Below are 25834 nucleotides of genomic sequence, written 5' to 3' on the forward strand. Positions count from 1 at the left end.
TACAGTCTACGCTTGTTACAACGGACTTTCATATATAATCGACCATATTTCAGCCTTAGTTTGCTCTACTATTTTATTAATGCAATGAAGTTCACTTTTAATGGACCACGCTAAAACAGACTATCGGCTACAGCAAACGAAATTAGCGGAAATTTTTGTCAAAATCGGGCGTATAAAGGGAGGTTCTACTCCAGTGGCTGCTGTTACCGGCACAGCCGTGCGGGTGCCATATCTTGAAACCGATCTGCAATGTGGACAATGTGCGCCCAGTGCCGGTAGCTTTGTATGTGCTGTGCCGTCGACGTTTACTTCGCGTTGAAGCGACAAACAGCACGAAGGTCGATTAGCTCGCTGCTGCAGCCACGTTTATTTTGCTTAATTTGCTATCGCAATCGATGCTTCGCCTTTTGGGTGAAATTGCAACTTCTTTTGTTTGTTTTTTGCTTTGAACATTTGTCACTCACACTTTGCAATAAAGTTGTTAGACATCACGACGAAAGTTTCGGAGGTGAGGCGTCTCGGATATTACGGACTTCGGATAAAACAGACTCTTTTGTCAGATTATCAGGGTCTGTTGTAATGAGAGTCGACTGTATTGAAATCACTTACAAACACACTTCGTCATATTGACGTTCTAATTACACGTTGTTCTATGGACAAGAGGTTATAAAAAGTTCAATACTTCGTTAGATCAAGAATTTCATTATATTGAAGTTTGTCATATCACGGTTTAACTGTATTTTTGTGTTAGATGCGGCTTCATTATAATGAGGTTTGACTGTATGTGTTCCTCAGCATACACATTATGCCAGCCCTGTTCATTTCGCATTACGAAGGGAATAAAAACAGCATGTAGGACAGGACCAAAGCTGAGACGACGTCCTTCGCCCTGTCTTCATTCATTTCATCGTGAACCAACCAGCCCAATTCAGCACACTCCAGCACTTCACATTGCATCATTATGATGACTGCTGCTGCAAATTCACAGGCCGTCTTGTCATACTCAGTACCTACATCATACTCGCTGTAAATACGCATGCAACAAATGGACATTTCCAGCAGGTTTAAGGCATGTTGCCTTTTAGCCCGAACTTGTGAGCTGTGCTCACCTGCATCGTCTGTCCTTGCAGTGGGACGAGCTCCAAGAGCGCCTGGTCAAAGCATCCGAGCGCCCAGTTGTCCTGAACAGAACCTCCTCGACAAACACCACCAATCCATTTGGATCTACCTACTGCTATGGATACCAGGACATCATCTTCGAGGTGAGAGGAGTCCGCCTTCAGCATACTTTATGACCACTTGTATGGTAGATGTCCATGCTTCAGCATTTGACTGTGTGTTATTAAGGTAATGCGGTTGGGCCTTGTTTATGTGTCACTGTGTTCAGTAAAGTCAATGCTCATTACAACAGACACTTATTAGGGTCTGATATATAGTGCAGTCCACTTGTAATGATATATCAGTTATAACGATGAGTCAACTTAAGAGTATCAACTATGCAAAAAAAAACTATGCAGTCATTGTCAGATTTTCCAGACGTCCGATTAGACATGCCCAATAATTCTGACTCCTTTTTGGCACCATCGGTGCCCCTTAGAGCCAGTGTACAAAAAGTCTGACATTTCGGACTCTCAAACCCTTTGCCGTCCGGACTTTGTACCCCTAACCACAGGTCCAAAGTGGCACCCATCACCGCCATTTTGATTATCTTGCAGCCTCGAACTCCCACTCTCGCATACCAATCTGTTAGCTGTAACCAGCCACAGCACCGTGGCCACCTATTGTATTCAAACCTCAAACCAACGCTCTCGCACGCCCGTCCGTTGGCAGCAGTAGCCAGCCGTAGCTATGGCCATAGCTTTTTGTATTTATTCGCACATTTTTTTTATTAGCTTTGTGATAGGTCGTGTGATCGTGTTGTGCTGCTGTGCGCTCTTTTTGACGTTCAATTTGAAGCTTCGCGCTGTTTCGTGCTGTGCTTTTCATCGAGCGTATTAGCTGCTGAAAGCGATGGCTCTTACTATGCTTTCGTCATCTTCGCCCGTGGCTTTGAAGCGCACAACCCCTACTGTAGGTTGACGGTGGAAAAGAAAGCCGCCATCATCAAGCAAGTTGAAAGCGGCCGGTCAAAAGACGGCGGGGGCAAGGATTTCAGAATTTCGAAGCAAATGGTTTCAGATTTCATAAAAAACAAGTTGAAGATCTTGGAAGCAGCGAGAAAGTCAACCGGGGCTCAAGAACAGAATGCATGTCAGGGTGTTTACCCAAAGCTTGAGGGAGCGCTCCTTATGTGGCTAAATACCGTGACCACAAGGCGAATCCCTGTGTCGGGTTACGTCTTCAAGCAAAAGGCGGAGGCTTTTGCGCTTCAAATGAACGTCGAGGATTTCAAGTTCTGCGATGGGTGACTCAGAAATTTCAAGAATCACAGTGACCTGAAGTTCCAAGAAGATGTATAGGAACAGCGGTGCTATTGGCAGTTCAGTTGTCGCCTAGTATTGGAATAGAAATTTGCAGCCTTTGTTGCAGAAGTTTATGCCTGAGAACATTTTCAGCTGCGATGGAACTTGATTGTTCTGTAAAATGTTCCCAGGGAAAACGCTTGCATTTGCTGGTGACCCCTGCCATGGCAGCAAGCACAGCAAAGAGTGGCCGACCGCCCTCGTCAGCAGTAACATATCAGGCAGCGAAAAACTTCCGATGCTCGTCATAGGGAAATCGAAGAATCCAAGGTGTTTTAAGGAAGCAACTCTACCTGTTCAGCACGATGCCCACAAGAAGGCCTGGATAACACAGCAGTTATTCGAAGTGTACATTCCCAAGTTGGACTGAAGGTTCTAACAGCAGAATCGAAAACCTCTGCTATTTGTAGACAGCTGTGCTGCGCATGGCCACATCAAAGACCTAAAGGCTATACAGGTGGAATTTCTGCCGCCGAATGCCACATCAGTCCTGCAGCCAATGGACCAAACCGTGGTCCACAACCTGAAGCTTCTGTATGAGTCGCGCCTGCTCAACCACATGGTGCTGTGCTGAGACAGCGGCAAAAGTTACACTGTTGACCCTAGGTCTGCTGTTGGCATGTTTGCAGACTCGTGGAAGACGGTTACATGAGAGACGCTTTGCAACTGCTTTCGCCAGGCTGGCCTCACACTTCGCACCGAGATGGCCGACTCCCCCGGAGAGAAAGACGGCGTGTGTGATCAGTCTCCTTCCATGGACTTTGTTTTCGACGACCTGCGAGTCACTGGTGTTTCGATTACAACCAGGATCATGTTTGAAGGATTCGCCGACAATCTCAAACGCTGTGCGGAGTTAACCGATGATGAAATCATCTGTTGAGTGACAGTGGATTGGGCGACTCTGACACCGAGAATGAAAAGCCAGCATCTACATAGCCGACGAGCTCCGAGTTGATGCGAGCACTTATGATGTTGTCATCAATGTGCAGCAATGATATGACCCCAGCTGAAATTGAAGCAAACATAATTGCGTGCAAGCAGAGCACCATGCAAAAGAGGATCAACAATATTTTCGCAACGCTAAGGCAGTAACAGGCAACGTTGACCCAGCTCAAGATAGCGCCGACTACATTGACAGCACCAACTGTCGTATTTTAATTTTTTTTGTTTTTATAAATGGCTTTTTTCAGAGCCACCTCAATGATGCATTGGCAAAGTTGTGCAAGTCCGATGCTGTGTCCGTGACTCTATGCGAGTTTGTATCTGCTGCCGTTACCGCACAGCGTGTCCCGCCCACATGCCTATTGCGAATGCCACAGAAAGCATTGTGAGTTGGCGGAACGTCCCACATGATGGCACGAGCTGCTTCCTGTCCGCACCTCGCTTCGCCCACGATCGTGCTCCATAAGCATCCAGAGAAGAGAGAAAAAGAGAAGCAATAAGTTAGAAGCGAGGTGTTACTGTAGTCTTTTCCACTTATTCCCAATCTCTCGGCAAGCACAGAAATGCCCACCACTCTGAAGCAGTGGTCTGCCCAGTTTGTAAGACATGGTACCAACAAGGCGCAAAGCTTTGTTGCTCGCAAGGCTCTAAGAAGTACGAGCTCGTGCAGTCAACAATATTGACGATGTCGGTGATTGTGAAACCAGGATCGCCGCAATCACGAAGCCTGGAACATGTGGCAAGGCCGATCGATGCAAAAAGGGTCAGGGACGCTTTTGCACCATAAACAACTGTTTCAGATAGACGGGCTTTGTGCGCCAGGGCGAAACCCCCCATGATAGTGAAACCAACACAGTGGAAGCTGCTTTCATTAACGAGCTCTGGGAGTGCATCAATACTAACGATGAAACAGATGGTGCTCCAATGGAAGCGTTTCTGGTTGAGATAGTGCTGTCTCATTCTGTAAAGGGATCTCCTAAAAGGCAATCATGGTGACGGATGGCAGCGTTGTGGCATAGAGAGAGTAGCAGCAGCAGCAGCAGTTATGACGAGATTGATAGCTTACCCTGATGTTCACGCAAAGTGCACTGTCGTCAGTCGAGCCGCTCACTGATTTCATGCCCGCTAAAGGATTGCTGCAAGTGTCCGCGCAGCAGCTGGACGCAGTGCATGCCGCGGTTGTAAACCTAAAACTGCCGCGAAAGCAAGTGCAGATTTCTGACTAATTCAGCATGTCTAACGCTTGATACACTTTTGAGAAGTATAAATAGACATCTTAGTTTTCACAGCGCACTTTCTACGTCTATTCTTTAACACAAGTGGCAAATTTGGGTTTGGAGCTACAGAGATATGTTCGGCAGTTGTTATTTTACGGCAGTCTACATATAGCCATGATCGGTTATAACAGTCGGATTCCTTGTTCCTTTTGATATCGTTATAAGTCAACTGCACTATTTGTGAAGTCTGTTCTATCCAAAATTAGGGCCACAGTGTGTTCTGAAGTTATAGAACAGTCGGCTTCCATTATTTAGACTTTGATGGGGCCAATGGAATCAGTTGAATTATCCCTCAGGTAATATTATAAGAACAGCAGAAAAAACTGTTCAAACAGTTAGCTGCTTCATTTGGCAGCATTTAGTCAATTCTAACATACCTTTGGTTACCTGCTCCAAAATCTAACGTTCACCTGGTTCTACAGTGCAGAAAAAAAAACATAGATTGTCTCCGATCCTGGCAAATAGAAATAACATGGAATAATATGCAACTGGCCTCGCAACTGCGCTTTAATCTTTGAGGGTTTTTGCCATGGTACACGAACAGCGTCGCTGATCAGTTCTGTATACATCTTTACATACTTGAGCAGCACCGATCTTATGTTTGATATTTCGTGTGTATTTGACACCACTGGTTGTTGAGAGGTTGAGATTGCATTTGCGCTCACGGGGGTGCATGCACGTCATCCGCTACCCCCAAGGCGTGTGTGGAGGAGATGCTGTTTTCTTGTACAGTAAAACCCCGTTAATTCGGATTTCATGGGACCGGAGAAAATGTCCGAATTAGCCGAATATCGAATTAACGAGGTTTCAACAGTAATAACTAAAAAAATGCCTAAAACATCAACATACCTTTACTTCATGAAATAACTGGTTATTGTTGCTCGTTACGCGCAAGAAATTTTCGCGGAAAGCACAATTTTTCGGAGTTCTTGTAGGTGGTGCAGTCCGCGCGGACTGTCCGGAAAAACGACACAGATGTCCTGCAAAACTTTAAGGGTGTCATCAGCCTCTTTAGCAGTGCGGCGCGGCACTTCACACGCATCCATGACGGGCGCATTTTCGCTATCAGAGTCGGGCTCTTCGTCGCTTAGTACATCCAGTAGTTCGTCGTCGTTGAGGCAACCGGCAATGGCAACGTCCCTATCGATGTGGATGTCTTCGTCCAACAGGACGTCCGGAGGCAGAAGTCCGTCTAAACGACTGTCATCTTGCTCGGTGTTTTGCTTAAGATCCACATCCCCGGCTTCCGAAGAATCACCGTCACGGACAAAGCCGCTGTTTCAGAAGCAGTTCGCAATTACTGCAGGCGGCGTGTTGCTCCGCACATGCGCCACCATGTGCACTGCACTGAGCAGAGTTACATCATATTTTTTCTTTGCCTCCATACAGAGCAACTTGCGCTCAAGCACTTGTCTTCTGTATCGGCCTTTCACATACCAAATAATTCCCTGATCCAGAGGTTACAGGGAAGCCTTTGTGTTAGGCGGCCAAAAAGGCAGCTCTATGTTTGTCAGCCCTGACTCCTTATTGTGCGCACTACAGTTATCTAGAACAATTAGCGCTTTGCGCGATTTTGTACAAAAGTGGTGGTCCAGTTCACGCAGCCAGGCCTCAAATATCGCTGAGGTCACCCACGCCTTTCGATTCGAGCGATAATCTACAGAAAGTTTTTTATGCTTTTCAAGCATCTCGGCTTTTCTGCTTTGTCGATTATCAATAGTGGTAGCCGCTTCGTGCCAGTCATGTTGGCAGCCAGCAAAACCCTTATTCTGTCCTTGCTTCGTTTACCGCCAACGCAAGGGTCCCCCTTGAAATTTATTGGTTTTATCCGGCAGGGCTTTGTAGAAGAGGGCCATCTCGTCTGCGTTAAAGATGTCGCAGGTATCATAATGTGCTAGGTGGGCGGTTAATCTGGCCCTCCAATCTTCGACAACGCCCTCATTCACAGCCCCTTTCTCGCCGCACACGCTTCAGAAGACGAGGCCGTGTCTTTTCTTGAATGGGTCAATCCAGCCTTCTGATGCCTTGAAGTCTTCGATGCTGAGCTTCAGCGCATACTTTTCGGCCTGCGCACAGATAAGGGGGCCACTCAAAGGCAGCTGTGCGTTGGCAAATCGGCAATCACTCTTAACAATGCTTCTTCATGTTTCGGGTGTGCTGCCATTCGCAGTGTCTTCCTGTTGTCAGCGAACTTGTCGCTGTCGTATGCCTGAAGAATCTACGCTTCATTTTTCACGTATGAGCTGAGCCTGCTTCTCTTCACGTTGAATTTATTCATTATGACCTGCCCAGGCACCCCTGCCTTCAAGGCTTTCAATATTTGTACTTTCACTGCCAAATCCTTCGCCTCATACTTCGCCCGCTTCGGTAGGGCATGAGAGCACATGGTGACGCGGCTTTGCGCAGCAACGAAGCGACAGGTACACGCACAATGTCAAGAAAAAACAAAGTATAAACGGAAAAAAGAAAAGTGCAAACAAAATTTAACACACACACACAAAAAAAGTTCCACCATCCTTGTACACGCACCTGATGCAAACCGGTAAACATGATAAAAATGACAACATAAAAAAACTGCACAACTCCACAACCACACAACTGCACAAGCAAATGACAACGTCGGAAATGATGGACAGCAATATGTGTGTACAAAGAAAAAAAACGTATGTATAAATTAGGGTTGCTAGCATTGACCGATAACTACCGTGCCGATAACCATAGCGATGCAGAGGTAATGCCAAGCGCCAAAAGCGACTGCAAAGCCAGAAGTACGTCATTGTCGCCATGTTTTTTGAGACGTAAGTTTGTATGTTATGTTGCAATAAAATAAACACAGCGGCCTTTACGTATTACCGGCCTTTCGGCACTCCCAGCACATGCAAGCATGGCCTTTCAGATTGGCGCACGCTAATCGGAGACGCCATCACTGGCGGTCCGATTTGAACACCCCCTAGTGCCACCTGATCCTATATGCCTCATGTGCCTCCGAGCTCCGCGAACTGTCCGAATGAACCTGAGTACGACCAAATGTGTCCAAATTAACGGGAGATTCGTGCCATAGGGTTATGTACATGTTTGACGGCACCAGACGGCACGTTTGAATTGACCGAATTTCCGAATTAACGGGGGCCAAATGAACGAGGTTTTACTGTACTTGCCGCTCTGTGTTAGTAGCATAGAAACAGCCATGCATGGCAAGAGTTCAGAGATAGTACTACAGTAGAACCCCGCTGTTACGTTCCTCACTGCTGCGTTTTCCCGGCTGCTACGTCGTTTTCATCTGGTCCCGGCATAGCTTCCATGGGATCCAATGTATAAGGAACCCCGCTGTTACGTAGTAGCTGTGAAAACGTTCCCGCATGATGCGTCGCAACCTGTACCCGCCTGGGCTAAAGTAGGCAACGCGCTCCAACCGCCATTTTGGTTTTTGACGAGTTTTGACCGGGCTTGGCCGGGCTTGGCTATGGAACTGGCTGCAAGAAGCCGCACGCCAATTCGAGAGGCCGCCAATAGATGGCCATACGTGAAAAATGCTCTCACTATCACTGTGATTACGGTCACCGCATGGTTTGTTGGACGGGTCGACTCACGGAGGAATGAAACTCAGGAGAGGCCTTGGTGTCACTCTTTGTGAAGCTATAGCTAAAGGGAAGCCGGAAGTTGGCGTTGCTCATGGCGTTGCTCCGCCTATCGGGCCAGCTCTCCTCTCTTGTTTACATTTCTCACGAAATCACGCCGCGCTTCGCGCAACCGGCCTGCTCGGACGCGCGCGCTCCGCAGCAATACTAAACAATCGTTAGCACATTAGCATGATTACGCCAAAGCGGGCAAAATTTCCCGCGGATATTCCTTCGTCCATTGCCATTGCGGTGGCGCGGTGACGATGAGGAGCACGAGCCGCATGATCCCGGGGAGTTGCCAAATCCTAGCTTTGGAGAAGCCGTCGCGGCTCTGGACCTCCTCCGCAGGTACGTCGCACCTCACAGCGACGCTGACAGCAATGCGGCCTTCCAGGCTATTGAGAAACGTGCGGCGATTTCTACCGAGCGAAAGAAACGGCAAGCCACCATTCTGGACTTCTTTAAGGTCTAAGTGCACTCTGTGGAAATAAATTGTCTATAGTTGAAGCTGCACTTCTTTCATTGATTTTCGGAACTTTCCTCACTGTTGCGTTTTCCCGGCTGTTACGTTTTTTTTCCTCGGTCCGGTGAAAAACGTATGAACGGGGTTCCACTGTAATAAGTTTTCCGTTTCCTTGCCTTAAGTTGCAGTTGGCATATTCCCGTACACTAGGGTGCGAGCAGCGTGATTTCAGTACTGCCGCACACAGGGCCTCTTCTCGTGGCGACTGCTGAAGCATTTCTTCCGACTTTCCTTTGGCACGTTTCTTATTCTGATGAAACTTGTGTTTAGGACAACAAATTGATAGACAAATTTGCTAGGCATTTTTCTTAATCCCTTACGGCGTCTCTTACTGCATCTGATCTCTTACTCATACAGTTAGTGCAAGCAAAGAGTTCTTGATACAGAATATCGTTTGCGGTAAACTTGTGCATTCGTGGGTATTCGATCATTTTCTACTATACACTGGAAAGGGCAATAAAGATTGACCACAGAGGCACGGTTATTACAGAAATAATTCTACCCTCAAAGGGTTAACCACAATGCAGATGGGGCCGCTGCGGCTGGAAGGCTGTAAATTTTGAATACAGCCAAACCTTCTTATAATAAACGGAAGAGTTGTGCGAAAAGTGGCTGCTGTATCGGTAGCTTGTTACAGTCGACGACCAATAATTTGGATACCACGGGAAATGTAAATAAGTCCAAACTAACGAATGTCCGAAAGAAACAAATGTATAAAGAAAATACAATTTTATGTCTTAAGGCCTCTGTGCAAGGAAAAAGTGGTCGATTCGTTGCTGCATGCACTTCTACTTATGTGCAACCAAGTACGCTTGTATTTCTGCCAGTTTTGTGCTGTCGCTGTATGCCAATGTAAGGACTGGAAAGGCTCGCATCAGATCCGCATATGAACGCTCTGGAGCACACGTCACATCATCATCAGAGTCACTGTTTGACCGTGGGAGAACTTGCTCAATTATTTCGCCATTGGTCAGTTCAGCACACGACAACACCGCGCTGTCTACGTCTGCAAAGTCTTCAATTGTAACGGCGGCAGAAATTGGCACGCCGCAGCCAAGCAAGTCATCAGTGATATCCGCATTTGAGCTCGTTGGGTTAGGCAGCAGTTCAGGCTCTTCAGTTGCGGAGTCAGGCTCATTTGGACTGTTAATGCCATTTGACATGGCTTGCCAATAAGTTCACGAGAAAGATTTCTTGGAACCAGCAGAGCACTGTCAGGAATGCAAACTGAACAAAGACGCACAGAATGGTGGGATGCTGTCCGAAAGGCGAACTTGACAAATAGAATGGCGTGAGCAGGCCATGCGCAGGGTTGCCGTAGTACGCTGGAATAGGATGCGATATTCGCGATGTTGATGCGACCTACGATTCAGGCAAAGCCTCCAAGACTGGCATTTGCAGTTAAATCTCTGAGGCGTAGTGCTGCTACCAAGGCAAGGCCTCAGAGATTACCATATGGCGTGTAATCTCTGAGGCTATACTTTATGCCTCGCATCTCGCATCTCTGAGGCCATACTTTATGTCTTGTCGAGGTTGCCAGAGCAGATAATGGTGACAGAGTTGGCGCACGCTACAGCCACGGACGGAGTCCAGATAGTTGAATGTAGAGCTGGTGGCTGTCCGAAATATCAGTCGTCATTACACATTAAGTCTGTGGGGCCATTGACGAGGCCGTGAAGATGTCCGACTTAACGAGCATGTCCAGATTATCGGTCTCCGATTTATCGGTCGGCGACTGTATATGCGGACTCGCCTTTCAATATGTAAAAAAAATGAACAGCACTCTAGCTGGCATTGGCACTTACGATCGGACACCATTTTTGGTATGAAATTAGGATTTTTTAGTGCATTCATCTTTGCTCTTGGCACTCTTCCAAATCTAACTGCAAGTTTGCATTGAAAGTGTAATCTAAACGACAAAAATGTGGCATTGTAGCCCCTCAGAAAGTGCGTCCGGCCGGTTCTGATTGCCTGTCATTTCGAAACTACGACTGCCCCATAATCATCATCGCCGCCATTTTTTTCTTCTAGAGCATGTGGTATATCTTACTGTCAGCGGGACATGAGTGTATTCTGCATACAATAGCAAAGCGTTGTAGTGGCCTGGAAGCGGAAAGTAGTGCGTCGTGCAAAGACCTTGCCATTGCGGGTGCGGCATCTGCCACATGCACACTGAGAGTTTATCTTGCTTCGGCCGAAAAAGTGCGAAGTTCGAAAGGTGCAACGGCATCGTGGACCCTTGCCAGCAACAATGTAAATGAAGCCACGTGTCCAGTTAGATCACACTTCCAAACTTCGCGTGCGGCCTTCATTTGCACATAGTGGATATGAAGCGTTAGTTGTAACAGTACGGGTACTTTTGAAAATGTTTGTTACATCTGGAAGCAGTTTCTTAGGCATGGTAGGAAAATCGTAAATGCCGTGAAATATGGTCATTATAACTGATGGATCGCTGTATCTGGAATCGTTATAAGTAGTTTCGGCTTATTCTCTATTTCATGCACTTTTCCAGGAAGCAACTTTGGGGTTTGTGTGAAGGGCTTCAAGCAACCCTGTAACAAATCTTGCGTAGACTGCAGGCTGACAGGTCTATATGCGTGCAGTACTTAGGCAGGCAGCCCCTGCTAAATTTCAGTGTTCGTTTGGCTCCATTTGCACACTGTGCATGTTTGACTATCAAGTGTGTGGTTTCTGGTGGTTTGCCAAAATTGTTGCATGGCGATAAGGGAAGGGGAGGAAAACAACGAGGGTAATGATGTGCTTTGAAAGGTCCCAACATCGGCTGAGATAAGGCACTTGCTAGTATTGCTGCGAAATTGAGTAGGAGCAATGATGGGCACAACTGGCATTTAGTATGTGGGAAACAGCTTGAGAATGCTTTTCTTGGCTAAAGTGCTGGCATGAGGCATAGCCTCACAGAGCCTTTTTGTAATAAGTATTGCCTATAGTATTAACAACTACCTTGATGCTTAAAGAAATTGCGACTTGCTGGTGTGGTTGGCAAGGTTAGAGAAAAAAGCTTCATTTCCTTCCTACTTAAAATGACTTTTCTCTTTTGCCCAGTTTTCTAAGGCTGCTTTTGCAGTGTATATGACTGCTTCTATCAATAAATTGGGGTAGCTCTTGAAAGCTTGAGTAAAGACGGCAACTAAGCTCTACGGTGAGCATAATTAGGGTCCAGAAGAGGTAACAAAGCCCACTGATACCGTTGTTCGAAGCACTGTCATAGCACTGTGAAACGAACAGTTGTGCAAGCCATAACAGTTAAGCGTGACTAGTCCTTCGTTACGTGACAGTCCGCCACCGTGGGATTCCTGTTTACCAAGGCAACCGCCCCCTTTTCTTGTATGGTCGCAGGTGATGCGGAACAAGCACATAGCATCGGTGACGCTCTACCAGCGCAACGGCCGACTACACAGGGCCAAGGGCACGGCCTCATGACACCACCTCCCTCGTACATCGTCTTTGGCGCACATCTCCACTAGTCACCACAATGCCGCTCCTTCTCCGCCGCCCAGCCCGCCTCCCTTTTTCCGCCTCTTGCCACAGCAGCAGCAGCCACCGCCGTTGTCGTCGTTGCGTGAACCCCCACCCCGTCGCTCACCTCCGGGACTCTGAGCTCCCGTAGGGTCGTTGTGTGTGTGGCATGTTTGTGTGGATGACAGTGCCATTCGGTTAAGGGTAGATGGAAGCTCGCCGAAACCCAGGCCAGCGTTTCATGAAAAGTGAAAGAGAGCAAGGACCATGATGGTGCACAGATGTGTGGTGTGTGGTATTCTTATTTTCGTTTTAATATTGTAATTGCCTTTCTTTCTTTATCCGCGCGTTGTGAGCATTGCAGTTTGGCAGCTGTAGATAGCACAAGGTGATGAATGAAGGCTGCTCGTCGTCTTGGAGGAGCTGCTCGGATTCTCAAATACACTTGCGGATTTCATTGGCATTTTTGCCAAATTTTACGAGCCCAAATCTGCCAGTGGAAAATTTTTCGCTCCTCACTGAATCGCAGCGGAAGTTGCCATGCGCAGTCAACAGAATGTGGTAGGTGGAACATTTGGTTCAATCCCCTTCCCGACAGTCTTGCGTGAAATGTAACCATTTGCTGTGCAGCGAGCCAGTTAGAAACGACCACTGAGATACGCTGGAATTGGCTTTCGCTCTCTCTACTTTTGTGAAGCAATTTCTTTTTTTGCCAAGTCTTTTGCCTCAAGGTTCAAAGACAGATGTGCGATGCTTCTTTGTTGCATAATGTTTCTCTGTGGAGAACAGGTGCTAAAGGTGTGAGAAGATTTAAAAAGAAGAAAAAGAAAAACTTCAGGGTTTCGGGAAGTGCATACTTGCATGTGACGCCGTCAATGAAGCTCTTAAATGTTCCCAGCAGGACCTAAAGACAGCTTAGTGAGAGGAAAAGGCAAACTGTAAGGTTTTATGTCTGCAGTGCTGACACTATGTGAAAAAGCGCCCATATTGCGGCGATTGTTTTGAAATTCTGTGAGAGTCGCGAGCTGTGCCCATGTGTGTGTCGCTGCTCATAGCGAGTCCTGAATGCTGGAAACATGGCACTCTAGTGTTCAGACGTGACTTCGGAACTGAGACAAACACTATGTGTACTGAGCTCAGTCAAGTTTGGTAATGATAATACCTAACCTTTGTTGTCATATTATTTTACATGCAAGGTAATGTGCCTTGCCTAAGCAAAGATGTGCTTGGGGTGTGCGTGCAAAGTGGTTGACCAGTGCCTGTACCAAAAAATAGGGCAATTAAAATTCTCGAAATTAAAAGAGAAAAAGGAAATGCAAGGAAACAGATTTCAATCCAACCTCCAGAAAGAAAACGACAATGAAGCAAAACAGGTCGTCCCGGAATTGCAGCTTAAGAGGCTGTGAAAAAGACGCCGCAATTAGTAATGGAAAACCATTCTTGTTGACAAATACCTTACATAGCATCTGTCATACTATGCGATGCCTCGAGAAGATAGGCACACGTTACTTCCCATCTTTTTAAAATTCTTGCATTTCCACAGTGGGCTGAACAACTGGCTGAACCAGCACGAGACAGGATACAGAAACAATTGCAGTGCCCCCTGGATAGCACTGGTTTCCCTATACAGAACAGTGTTGGTTTGATTGAGAGGGCTTGGGACAGTGTATCGTGGGCTCCGGCCTGTGCAATTTTGTAACAAAGGCTCCCCGGTAAACATTATCACAACCTCTGTGCATTTGTAAGTGCATGCGAGCCGTTGTTTGAAAGCCCTAGGGAGTGCTGAGGCACATGCGTTTTTCCCTAGCATGCAGCATTGTCTGTATACAATCTACTCTCGGGCCTCGTAAGGAAGAAGGTGGGCAAGCAAGCTGTGAGTGGTTGCAATGGAAATGGTGGGGCATAGCAAGCAGTCTCTGTGCGAGCCAAACAGGTCCCAGTTAAGATATGTAAGGAAGAAATTAGCTTGCAGGCACGATTAGTGCGCGAACGTCTTGTGCTGGTTGGTATAGGACAGGCAGTATAAGAATAGCAAGAAGGGTCAAGCTCAAACTACTGACGGGTGTATCCTAGCTCTCTGTGTCACCGTATCACAGCTGGGGTCATGTGATACACACAAAAAGAAATTTTAATTGCATGGCCAGTTAATAAAGCCTTGGCATACATCACAGATGCATGCATATCTGAGCAACTCGTACATTGAAGACAGTGAAGCTGTAAAAGGGAGTTCTGCTGCCTCGTGAAAGTCCTAGAAGTCTCGTTTGCCACCGCCTGAAATCTGCCCGAGACTTTCCAAACACTTTACTACATTTGAACTTAGCACTCCTATGCTTTCCGCAACATCCGGTGCATGTTCCTGTACGCTGTGTACCCACACTGGCATCAAGCTGCATGTACCAACAGCATAGTAGGGCTCCACTGCTGGCTGCCTTTAGTGATAGCCCATCACTGAAGCTGGCATTTGGTGTGCACTCTCAGTGACATTATTGTAACGGGGCCATTTCGGGGCTTCGACCGAGGCTACATTGATAGCTGTTCACCGACTGACATTCGATGCTCACCATGCTGTCATGCACCGTCGCCCGCCGCCGCGGCCCCCTAACAGAAACGGTTGTGGAACACCCCTTAACAGCTTCGTTGTAAAAAGAAACATGCAATTTTAATTTTTTTCTGTGCCAAGCAGTTGTGAAAAACCAAACCTGATTGATGTTTTGGTGAATCTGTTATACATTGATGTGTTCGTTTGCATGTGTTGGCAGTATTGTCGACGTAATGTGTAAGCCAGGTGGCAGGGAAAGCTATCGCGCAGTATTGACGTCAACGCTGAATGGTGCATCATCAGCTCGTAGAAACCACACACATCTGTCGGTGTAGTGCAGCAGTGATACCTCTGACTAAAGTGTGGAAGTTGTTAGGGCCTGATAAAGCTAAGACAGGTCGTCGGCATTAGCACACCCATGCCAAAAATGGCCATGCCGCTTTGAAAGAAAGGACAAGAGCGCATTGAAACCGTTGCATAGAACTGGCACATTGTCAGGGGTTGTCCAAGGGGCACGTTGAATGAAAGTTTAGGGTTAACCGAGTGTGGTCACGATATGAAGAGGTAGTCGTAGGGGAGGGGGGCTTGCTGAGGAATTATGTGGGTATTGTGTTTGAGCTGCGAAATAAAAAAAAAAGTTGCTTGGCGCACTGCTCGACTCGGGGTTGCCGCAAGGCTGCCTCATTGTGGCTGTGTCATACGACCCTAGCTTTGGTGCACTGGTACAGAGAGCTAGGATCCTTCACCTGCTGATATTCTGGGCCTAACTGTCTTGCTCTTATCGTACTGTCTGTCTTATGTGCCACGCAGCCCATTGTGTTTGTGTTCAGTAGCCAACTAGACCAAACATCTGCGCAGAATTGGCACAGTTATGACGAACTTGCATCCTGAACTAATCGTAGCAATAGCCGTACTGAGAGGCAAAGCAAATGCCTGTATGCAAGGTTGGAAAACATTTATTTTATGAATACTACATAAAGAAAGGCGAGTCACATGCGTAGGACCTTTTCAAATGCAGAACCTCCTTTGCCAACCTTGAAGCAAACCTTAATGTTTCAGTCTGTCTTTCACAATGAGGCAGCTTTAAATTGGTTGGGGAAATCTTCCATGGAGAGAATCGTTAAACTTATACTGCTTCATTTGAACCACAGCTTCATATGGGCACACTGAGTCATACCATTAGGTTGCACACCAGTTTAGGTAGCAGGACAATGTTCCGATATATGTCGTTGCGTTCTGACCGGGCTTACCTGACATTTCTTCCTAAACAGATTCATAACCAAATGTGAGCTGTGGCGTGTGTGTTTTCTAGAAGTGTTGTGGTTATTTTATGGGATTGTCCTAAAATGTAATTTTTTATCTTGCAGAGATGGAAAATGCCTGGCAGAAGCATGCGCTCTTATTACTTTACTATGAGAGCATTATGTTGGCTTAATTTGCAAGAGTGATTACGTTGCTTTGCTTGGCCTTAAGGAGTCATTAAAAAGGGACACACAATTTTTTTTTTTTTTTGAAATAATAGACCACATTCTTTCTAAAGCATTTGCATTTCTGTGGTGGAGAGATCTTGATTGCTAGTAGACAAAGTGGAGAGCCAAACTTTCGTAATTCCATGTCCACGCTGAAGGGCTCATTAGTGACATCACAGATATTGATGTAGTAGCACACATGCTACTGGATTCGGGCCATTATGTGCAGGAGATGTTTCCAAGGTTGCCAAGTTGAATCTTTGTTTATTTTTGAGCACAGTGCACATAATCTCTTTTAGTTCATAGAACCGGCCACTCCCAAGTAGATCCTGTCGAGGTCGACGGCGTTAGGAGAGCTGTCTTAGTAACTGCAAGGGGGGGCATCACCTTTGATCATTCATCATTTCTGGCTTATCAAACCTACGGATCTGAATTTATCTCTCCCTCTCTCAATTCTCTTGAGGCTAATATAGAAGTGAATCATTCTGTTAAAACATGGCGGTAAAAAATGCAGTGGCATCAATTGTACAGCCTGTGATATTGGTGCGCAAAGGTCGGTGGCAAGGAGGAGGCGTCTTGTTTTCAACATTCATGTCACCTTGTCTGCGGTGCGATCATACTGAAACGTTTGAAAGGCTGCTTTGTGTTGGTCCATTTTATGAGTGCAGTTGCACGCTAGATGAAAAAAATAGCATGAATGGCTCAAAGCATCACCGAAGATGCCAGCTTAGAGCACACCATTTGTCCCTAGGCTTGTTTCATAAACTGAGTGGTTTTGAGCACCCTATTGAGAGATTAATATGGAAGCAATGAGCTGCATTTTCATTCAATCACTTCATTGCCCCTGCACAGCGACAGATATTCATTCACGTCAAGGTGTTGGTTTCCTTTCTGTCGATGCATTTGACACCGATGTGTCAATTAATGTTGCAAAAGTTGGGCTGGCTTGTTGGTTGTCACAGACAGAAAGAGCACAGAAATTGGATGAGTAGAAAATCACAAAACACTTGTTGCATACTTTCACTGTACTCTCAAACTTATTGGAATTGCAGCGCTTCGGGTGCGTCTTGTTTGTGCCAGAACTTCTGTCCTCGTCTGTTGCTGCATTTACGAAAAACATATTGCCCAACCGAATCCCATGATTGGTCGCCACGACCGTTGTCTTGCTATCCTGCCAATCGCTATCACAATGAGGGTGATCGAACACGGGCCACTGAGGAAACGCTCCTGCATGAAAGAGCGTTTTGTGCGTACGGATCACGATTTCAGCGTGGTTTCTTTTTACCCACTCCACATCTTGTATCACACATTTTTCACGCACCTGTCGCCTCTCTGCAAGAAGTGTCAGGAGAAAGCGTGCACTGCAGGGTAATTTGTTTGCACCTCTAGTTCTTCATTGATCGGAGGCATCTTTCTATTCCTTGTGCCTGTAGGGAGGTGACTTAAGACCATGGTGAAGCCAAGATGCAGCATTAAAGCTTAACGAGCAAATCTTGTTTTATCGGCATATCAAGAACAGTGGATGCAAGGACGTGGAGTTGTTGCACGACTGCTCCCGTCATCAGTTTTATGCTCCTAATATCCATTTTCCGTTTTACGACGCTGGTTCAACGTGTCGAGCCAACTAGCGCACCAATTCGTGCTGAGCAAGTCCTGGGTACAGCGAGGCTGATGTTGCCATTTTTTGTGGGTTTCACATTGCTGGACATCTTCTTGGCCACCCAACCTTTCACTTGTGAAGGCAACGGTAACGTGGGGGCCAATTTGCAAAGCTGCAGGCAGACTGGTGTGGAATCCCTGCCAACTTCTTCATTCCCTATAGAAGGACCGACATTTGGGCAAGTTGGTACTGGTTGAACATCTTGAAGGGGCAGCGCAAAACGACGAAGACAGTAGGTGAGAACACACAGGACAGCGCTGAACTCATAACTTTCTTGGAAGGCATACACAAACTTGTGTACTACAACCCATAGCCACGTGCTCTCCCATCGATGGCTTCATTACCAGTGCGTAGGCAAAAACGCAAAATCCTGCAATCTAATGCTACACTATGAGGCAGCTCAAAAACTGAAATTCACTGTCATACAAATTTAGTGATGTGTAAGCATACCATCGTTAAATTTGTATGACAGTGAATTTGAATCTTTAAGCTGCCTCACAGTGAAGCATTACATTACAGGGTTTTGCGTTTTTGCCTGCGCACTGATATGACGCCATCGATGGGAGAGCACGTGGCTATGGGTTGTAGTACACAAGTTTGTGTATGGGCCTTCGAAAAAAGTTAGTTGTGAGTTCAGCGCTGTCCTGTGTGTTCCCGCCTACTGTCTTCGTCGTTTTGCGCTGCCCCTTCAAGATGTTCTTAATTCCTGGACAGGAATATTTTTTGTGATCGTTAATGAAGTGGTAATGCTGAAAGCATGTGTTGCCCATGTTGATGTAATACCACATTTACTCAATCATAATGTACCTGGTAATGCGCGCATCCAATTTACATGGTCAGGAAAAAGGAAAATGTAACTTCTTTAATAGTTCTGTGCAATATTTTATTTCCCATTCTTTCCAGCTGCCTGGGTTATGTGCAAAGGCACCATGTACTTGTGCGTGAATAATACCGGTCAGTTGATCGAAGTTTCGCAGTAAACACTCCTCAGCGAGCACTTACGGAAATTAACCAATGGCCGTTATTTGCAGTCATGTCGCGAAAAAAAGAAAAAAATTATACACCCTGATTGGCAACCAACTTCCCACTGAGCCTACTGTGCACGGCATCACAAGTCCGCCCCCTCTACGCTCTGTTTGGTCACTGCCTTCCTCCTCTACACCTGTGCTGCCAGCAGTGACAGTGCCTCCAAAGGCTCAGCGATTACCACTAGAGCATTTCGACTGTATCAACTTCTTCATTGAAACCTGCTTACAGCAAGCGTACACACTATTAGCACATCCAGCAAAGCATGTCTGGGTCCTTCAGGTGCTTCAGGTACTATATACACATTCTTCGCTGCATGGTTTTTGGCTCAGCAGTCATTGTTGGCGATCCTCTTTGCAGTGATATCTGTTTGCTGTCTTAGGTGTCAGTCAAATAAGCGTCGACGAGAAGTGCCTGATTATTTTCAAGCAGGCCTGCATGTCTTCCCTCTGGCTGAAACTCCTAGCCGAGGTATCGACAAGAAAAAAGAATTCGGCGTGCCACGCAGTAACTTTCTGCAGTTGCTCATCGCAGACAGCAAACAGGTGCCAGCAGTGCTTTCTTTCAGCACATTGCTGGTATGCAATTGCCCTGTTCACCGTGATCGGGGCTGCAGGCAGAGGGCTTCACCTACAGCTCGCACCACGCTACACCACAGAGAGTGGGCAGGTTTGTCATCAAGGTTGCGGAAGACATCCATTCACTGTAAAAATGCTATGCGCACATGTCGAAGCTCCCACACGCATCATCGTGCTTGCGACAATGCCAGTGCATATGCGACGACACTATTTTGCATGCGGCAACAGCAACTACTCCAGGAGATAGGTCTGACCATGACACAGCTAGTGTAGGGGAGCCTCATCCTCGCACCCTAATATATATGCACGTATGCTTAAGTTTTTTTTCCCCATTTTTCAGGGATGCAGGTGAGCACTACAATTGAGTAAATTTGGCAATGCAAGCTTCCTCGTATTTGTCTTGTATACGTGTGTACACTAGTTTTCAGCACCTCTGCCATCCGAGTGTGCAGATCTCGCATGTATTGATTTGGCTTGAAGAAAAGCACATTGTTATTATTGTTTAAAAATTGAGCGCAGTGTAGTTCTCATGCTTTTTATTGTAATTGTATTACTCTCACCTGTGCACCAGTGTTTACCAACAGTGCTGAACAGGCTTTTACTTGTAGTTTTGTATCGTCCGACATGCATATGTGTGTGTGGCGGGGAGAATTTTCACTTTTGTGCAACATGGTGTTCTTTTATTATTGTGCTGATAGGGTGTGTTGTCAGAAAGGAGTGATGAATGTGTTTTTATGGCTTGACCATATTGTCTGCCCGGACATGTGGAACTAGCTGGATTCTTGCACTGTCACTCTCGTGTAACCTTTCACATTTAATGCCATACAGCTCCTTGAAGTGTGTCATTGCGGATGTTGCATTTTAGGTTTCCCACAGCTTTTCATTGCTTCCAAAATCTGCTGTGCAGTTTACTGTTGAAGCTCTCTTTAATACCATTCTAGTGGTATGGGGTGATTTACATAAGATGCTATGTATCTTCATGGTGCTTGGGTCATATTGATAATGGCATGCTACGCTTAAAATGACATGTGCCAACATTGCGTTTTGTGATAAAGGACATCCGATACTGCACTCAGCAAAATGAAGCTTTGCTTCTTGTCACACGAGAAAAGAAAAAAAGCATGATGATAACTTGTTTAGTGTGCGAGGTCTATGTACACCTGTGTGTAGTATTTAAGAGTGCTTGTTTTTTAACCAAAAACACAACTTTCTGGTGTCTGAACGTTTTAACAGTTGTGAGGCATATATTTGTGCAAGTGCTTTTTGTTTGGTCGAGCTTTAATACGGCCGGCTGCTGTCTAGTGACAGCTTTTTGTGTTTTTATTCTTTGGTTTGATGTATCGTTTTAGAACATTGCATGGATGTATGCGTCGACAAAGCCGCCGTGTGCCCTGTGCGAATGAGAAGGCACATTGCCGTGATAGAACACAGATTACAATAGTTGCGTTCGCAGCTGGTGTCGTGAACGCGACATGTCTTTTCTGAGCCCTTCACCACACCACCTTTTATTCTCTGCTTGTTCGTGTGGAGCCCTATTACTTATGTGCAAGTGTGTCAATGTGACTGGCTTGTAATTTTTCCTCTTTTGCCAGGCGCATTGATGTGTGGCTTCTTTCTTCTGCGTGTTGAGTGCACAGAGTGAGCCCCTCACTGTCTACGGCTGCTTGGTGCAGTACCTAACTTTCCGTCAGTAGGGTAGCTCTCTCTGAGCGTCGAGTGAATTGTACCATTTGGGGATGTGTGTGTACTTTTCTGTAACTTTATTTGTGACTTTAGTGGTGCCTGGCAAGAAACATGTCGATACTTTTCCTTTGTTTAGACATTAAAGATGATATTTTTTGCGTCTTTTAATGTCCTTCTGTTGAGGCTACCGAGCTGTTAATGCCTCGAGTTACATGTTCAGTCTGTGCATCATCTGAACGTGAGGAACAAATTCACATGTGCGTGTCAAGAGACTAAGTGGCGACATTTCCCGGAAGTGTGCCGGTGTTTCTGATATGTTTCCTGGTCGTGCGCTGTGTATTTGTACGTATCATGTACTCTACTGCATAGCCTGTGACCAGTTGCACTGGAAAGTAAAAAGAAAAAAAAAAGAAGAAAAGAAAATTGTCTGTAATAAACACCAATTGGATAATAGGGGTCGTTTACTGCGTTTCTTATACAGCAAACACACATTCTTATTTATAAAGTTGATCAGAAATACCATATCTTATGTGAAATCAAATAAGGCCTTTGCTAATCAAAGGTTACTTCCAGCTTACCTACGAGTATCCTGTACAGCTTGCAGGAATTTAACCCAAGTAGGCCTGTGCGACAGGTCCCGTACGTACATTCCATACTTGCTGCTATGGCACGGTGTCAAGTATCAGCCACACGCAAACGGGAGTACATATTATACATAGAAAGTGTTGGTACAGGGTGGTCCTTTATGAAAGGGAACATGCGAGTGCAAGGCCTGTGCTTTGCGGGGGCTGCTTAGAGTGCCAGCAGCAGGCAGCAAGGGGAAGCATGTGCGCTTATAGCGCCATCTATCGCCGGCCAGAATAAGCAGACACGCCTGATAAGCAAGCAGCTGCTGGACTACCTCCGGCACCAGATGGATGCGCAATAGGCAAGGCCTGCCCACTCATTACGCTAGTGCACTGGAAAGGACCAACATATGCCCACTAGTTAATACACACTCCCAGCGCATATTAATGCAAAAGCATTCTTTGATGAGTACCGCAGCAAGATCAGTCCACCATGAGAAAAGTGAGTCTTGTATCGGCACAAATATGCGTAATGTGCAAAGTTCTGACATTTAATCATTAAAATAGTGTGAAGATGATTGATAGCTTTATAAGGGATGAACAATTGAAAAGTTTGATTAGAGACAATAACCATAGAGATACATAGGGTCCAGAGAAAATGAATGGGGAAGTTTATAATAAGAGTGGGCCAACTTAAATTTAGAGTTGGGCCAGCATAACTTTGTGGGTGGGCCAATTTAAATTTTGGGGTGGTTAAACTTGAAATTTGAGGGTGGGCCAATTTAAAAAGGGGGTATGATTATGCACACTTTGACAACTCCAGTAGTGTTTCTGCATACTTTTTACAGTACGAAGCCTTAGCTACCCACTCCCCCTGTAGCATGAATAAACCTAACCTGATTTGGAGCGGTTTAGGAGCTATAACTATATAGTATATGCTTTTAACGTGAGGAGTGGAAATGGAGCATTGCTCGTGCGCAGGATCTGCTAACATGGGCGCCTCTACATTTTATGACAATCGCAGGTAGTGGTTACGTGGTATCCCTCGTCAGTCAGCCTGGCCGAACGGTTACAAGTCGCACAATGAACGCGTAAACGAAAGCTGAACGCATGCATCATAGGCCAATATTTCCTTCTTGGCTGCGCGCTTCTCCGCATTCGACAATCGGCAGTCACTTCTCTCAGCGCCCTTATCATCTTTTCTTTGATATTGCTACGGAACAGTATTTGCGATGACAAAGAGGCGAGCAGGGTGAAGACGACGACGATTAGAGGCTAGCGCGGGCTGTTGCCTCTTGGCCAAATGCGGCGTATATTGCCTTGTAAGTATACTTGTATATAGCTTTTCGCTGGCATCTTCCTACATAACATATCTAATGGAGGTGGACATTCCCTGTACCTCGTCACGGAGCTTCGCAGCGGACGGTACGTCGAGCCTTCTTTCGTGGCTCCCGGTGACGACAACTCGACTCCGCTGGCTTCGACAATTGCTTCCACTTCGATGACCTACATCACACTCCCCGCTCCCCGTGATCCTGGCGTATTCTCGGGTAAAGATGGGGAAGACGTCGAGGACTGGATCAGCTTGTATGAACACGTCAGCCGCTATAACCAGTGGGACCCTACTGTCATCCTTGCCAACGTAGTCTTTTGCCTCGCTGGCGCACCTTGAGTTTGGTTTCGGACGCACGAAGATAGCTCACCAGTTGGGATTCGCTTAAGCAAAAGCTCCGAGACTTGTTCAGCAATCCCTACGGTCACCAACTTGCCGCGCAGAAGGCACTTTCAGGCCGTGTGCAGACGTCAACAGAGCCCTACGTCACGTACATTCAGGACGTCTTGGCTCTGTGCCGCAAACTTGACACACACATGACTGAGTCAGATAAGGTTTCCCACATCCTCAAAGGTATTGCCGATGACGCCTTCAACTTGCTCGTTTTCAACAACGTGGCGATGGTGGACGCAGTTATAGAAGAGTGTCGCCGCCTGGTACTCGCTAAAAGCTGACTTATCGACCAGCAGTTTGCCCATCTGCCCAACACCCCAGCGACATCTTCCTGTGCCGACGCTCCTCGTCCCAACAACACTGGCGATGTTACCAGAATTGTCCGGCGTGAGATCGAGACCGCCTATCCAGCTGCCTTCGACTCCAGCCCCTCCAACGCACCTGCAGTCACGGTTTCCCTGATCCAGGCAGTTGTCCACCAGGAGTTCGCAAACATGGGTCTTCACACCATCTGCTCAGCCCATTGCCCTGATACCCACCCAGCTTCTTCGATTCCGCCCCGTCCCGCATCTTCTTACCCACCATGCTTCCGCAACCCGTCTGAATGGCGCACTGCTGACGACAAGCCCATTTCTTTTCACTGCCATCAAATTGGGCACATTTCTCGGCAATGTCGCAGTCGCTGGAGTTCGCCGAACCGGTCTACTCTTATACTGCCTACTCTCGCCCCCCAGGTTGCCGTTCTCGTCCCTATGCTGCCCGCTCTGATAATGCCACCACAGATTCTCTTGCGCTTAACCGCTCCTATTCTCGTTCGCCTTCGCCACAACAACGACACTCTCGCTCCCACCAGCCAAGTCTCTCCTATTCGCAGACTACCTTCGGACGCCGCTCCCAGCCGGAAAACTGGACGATGCAGCGCCTCGAGGTGTGACGCTGCCCATTGCTCCCTACGTTGCCAAATCCTCCACTGGTGTTGCCCACTCATCTGAACCTGCTTAACGTGCAAGTCGACGGTATTTCTGTATCTTCTCTGATAGACACTGGGGCACATTTGTCGGTAATGAGCGCTGACCTACGTAGCCAGCTGAGGAAAATAATCACGCCCACCACGACTCCTGTTGTCCGTGTCGCCGATGGCAGAACAGCCCCTGTAATTGGTATGTGTGCCGCTCGCGTCTCCTTCGCCGATTGCTCCACTATCGTACTATTCGGTCATTGCCCACTGTCCCCACGACATGATCCTCGGCTTAGACTACCCCTCCGCACATTCTGCGCTCATCGATTGTTCCACCAGAGAGAGAGAAACAACTTTATTTGTCACTGAAGGGTGGGAATTAGGGCAGGTAGGCCTAGCGTGGCTCCCAGTTGGGGGCGACGTCTTGGGCCCACGAGACGAGTGCGAGTTGCGTTTTCTTGTCTGCTCTTGTCAGCAGCTGGTTCCAACCCTCCTCGGAGGGAGCTGGCAGCAATGATTTTGGGGGAGGGTTACCCTCGCATCCCCAGAGAATGTGTGCTCGAGTGGCGAACACTCCATGGTGACACTTAGTACACACGGGGTGGTAATCCCCTCCAGTGATTAAATAAAGCCTAGAATGACTGAGAATTGAATCGGTCTGCAGTCTGCGAAGCATGGTGGCTTGCGCTCGGTCGAGGTCGGGGTGGGGAGGCGGGTACATGCGTCTCGTCTCCTTGTAGAAGTTGGTGATGTCAGCATAGGACTTTGGGGCCTCTGCGAGATCTGGGTTCGAGGGGCCGGCCTCCCGGTTAGTTAGGCCTCGGGCTAAACGGTCGACCCTTCGTTCCCAGAGTTCCCCGCGTGAGCAGGTACCCACACTAGGCTTACAGTTCCGTCGAGAGCGCAACCGCGGAGGATGTGTACGGCGGGGCGACAGAGTGAGTTTTTTGAGAAATTTTGGATGGCTTGTTTAGTGTCACTGAGAACCGTGCTCGTGCGGGGATCCGCGATGGCTAGCGCGATCGCGACCTCTTCGGCAACGGTGGAGGAGTGTGTGCGCAGTGTAGCGGCACTGATGAGAGTGGTGGCTGGCGTCGCTACGCAGGCTACGTCGCCGCGTTCACGTACATACATGGCATGTTCGTCGGCGGAGTAGGTGACGTCTAAGGTTTGTGCCATCAGTTGGCGGCGCCTATCGTGGCGGCCAGGTAGCATATGGGTCATGGGTTTGATGACCAGCCGACTGAAGACTCCAGTCGGGAGGGAAGCAGTGGGGTGGATGTCACTTGTAGGGTTGATGTTAAGACGATTAAGAATGTAACGACCGT

General features: G+C 47.1%; 1 protein-coding gene across 4 annotated transcripts in view; it reads left to right on the forward strand.

Annotated features, from left to right (window-relative positions):
- The window catches only part of LOC142579917 (phagosome assembly factor 1), an 80689-nt gene extending 58980 nt beyond the window's left edge, over positions 1–21709 (forward strand). For all 4 annotated transcript variants that reach the window (XM_075690589.1, XM_075690591.1, XM_075690587.1 and 1 more), the window contains 2 exons: positions 1131–1262; positions 12182–21709. In XM_075690589.1, coding sequence (XP_075546704.1) covers positions 1131–1262; positions 12182–12265 — 216 coding nt within the window. In that variant the 3' untranslated portion in view covers positions 12266–21709. The remainder of the gene's footprint in view (positions 1–1130; positions 1263–12181) is intronic.
- The last annotated feature ends 4125 nt before the right edge of the window (positions 21710–25834 follow it).

This window comes from Dermacentor variabilis, chromosome 4 (assembly GCF_050947875.1).
Source record: "Dermacentor variabilis isolate Ectoservices chromosome 4, ASM5094787v1, whole genome shotgun sequence".
NCBI lineage: Eukaryota > Metazoa > Arthropoda > Arachnida > Ixodida > Ixodidae > Dermacentor > Dermacentor variabilis.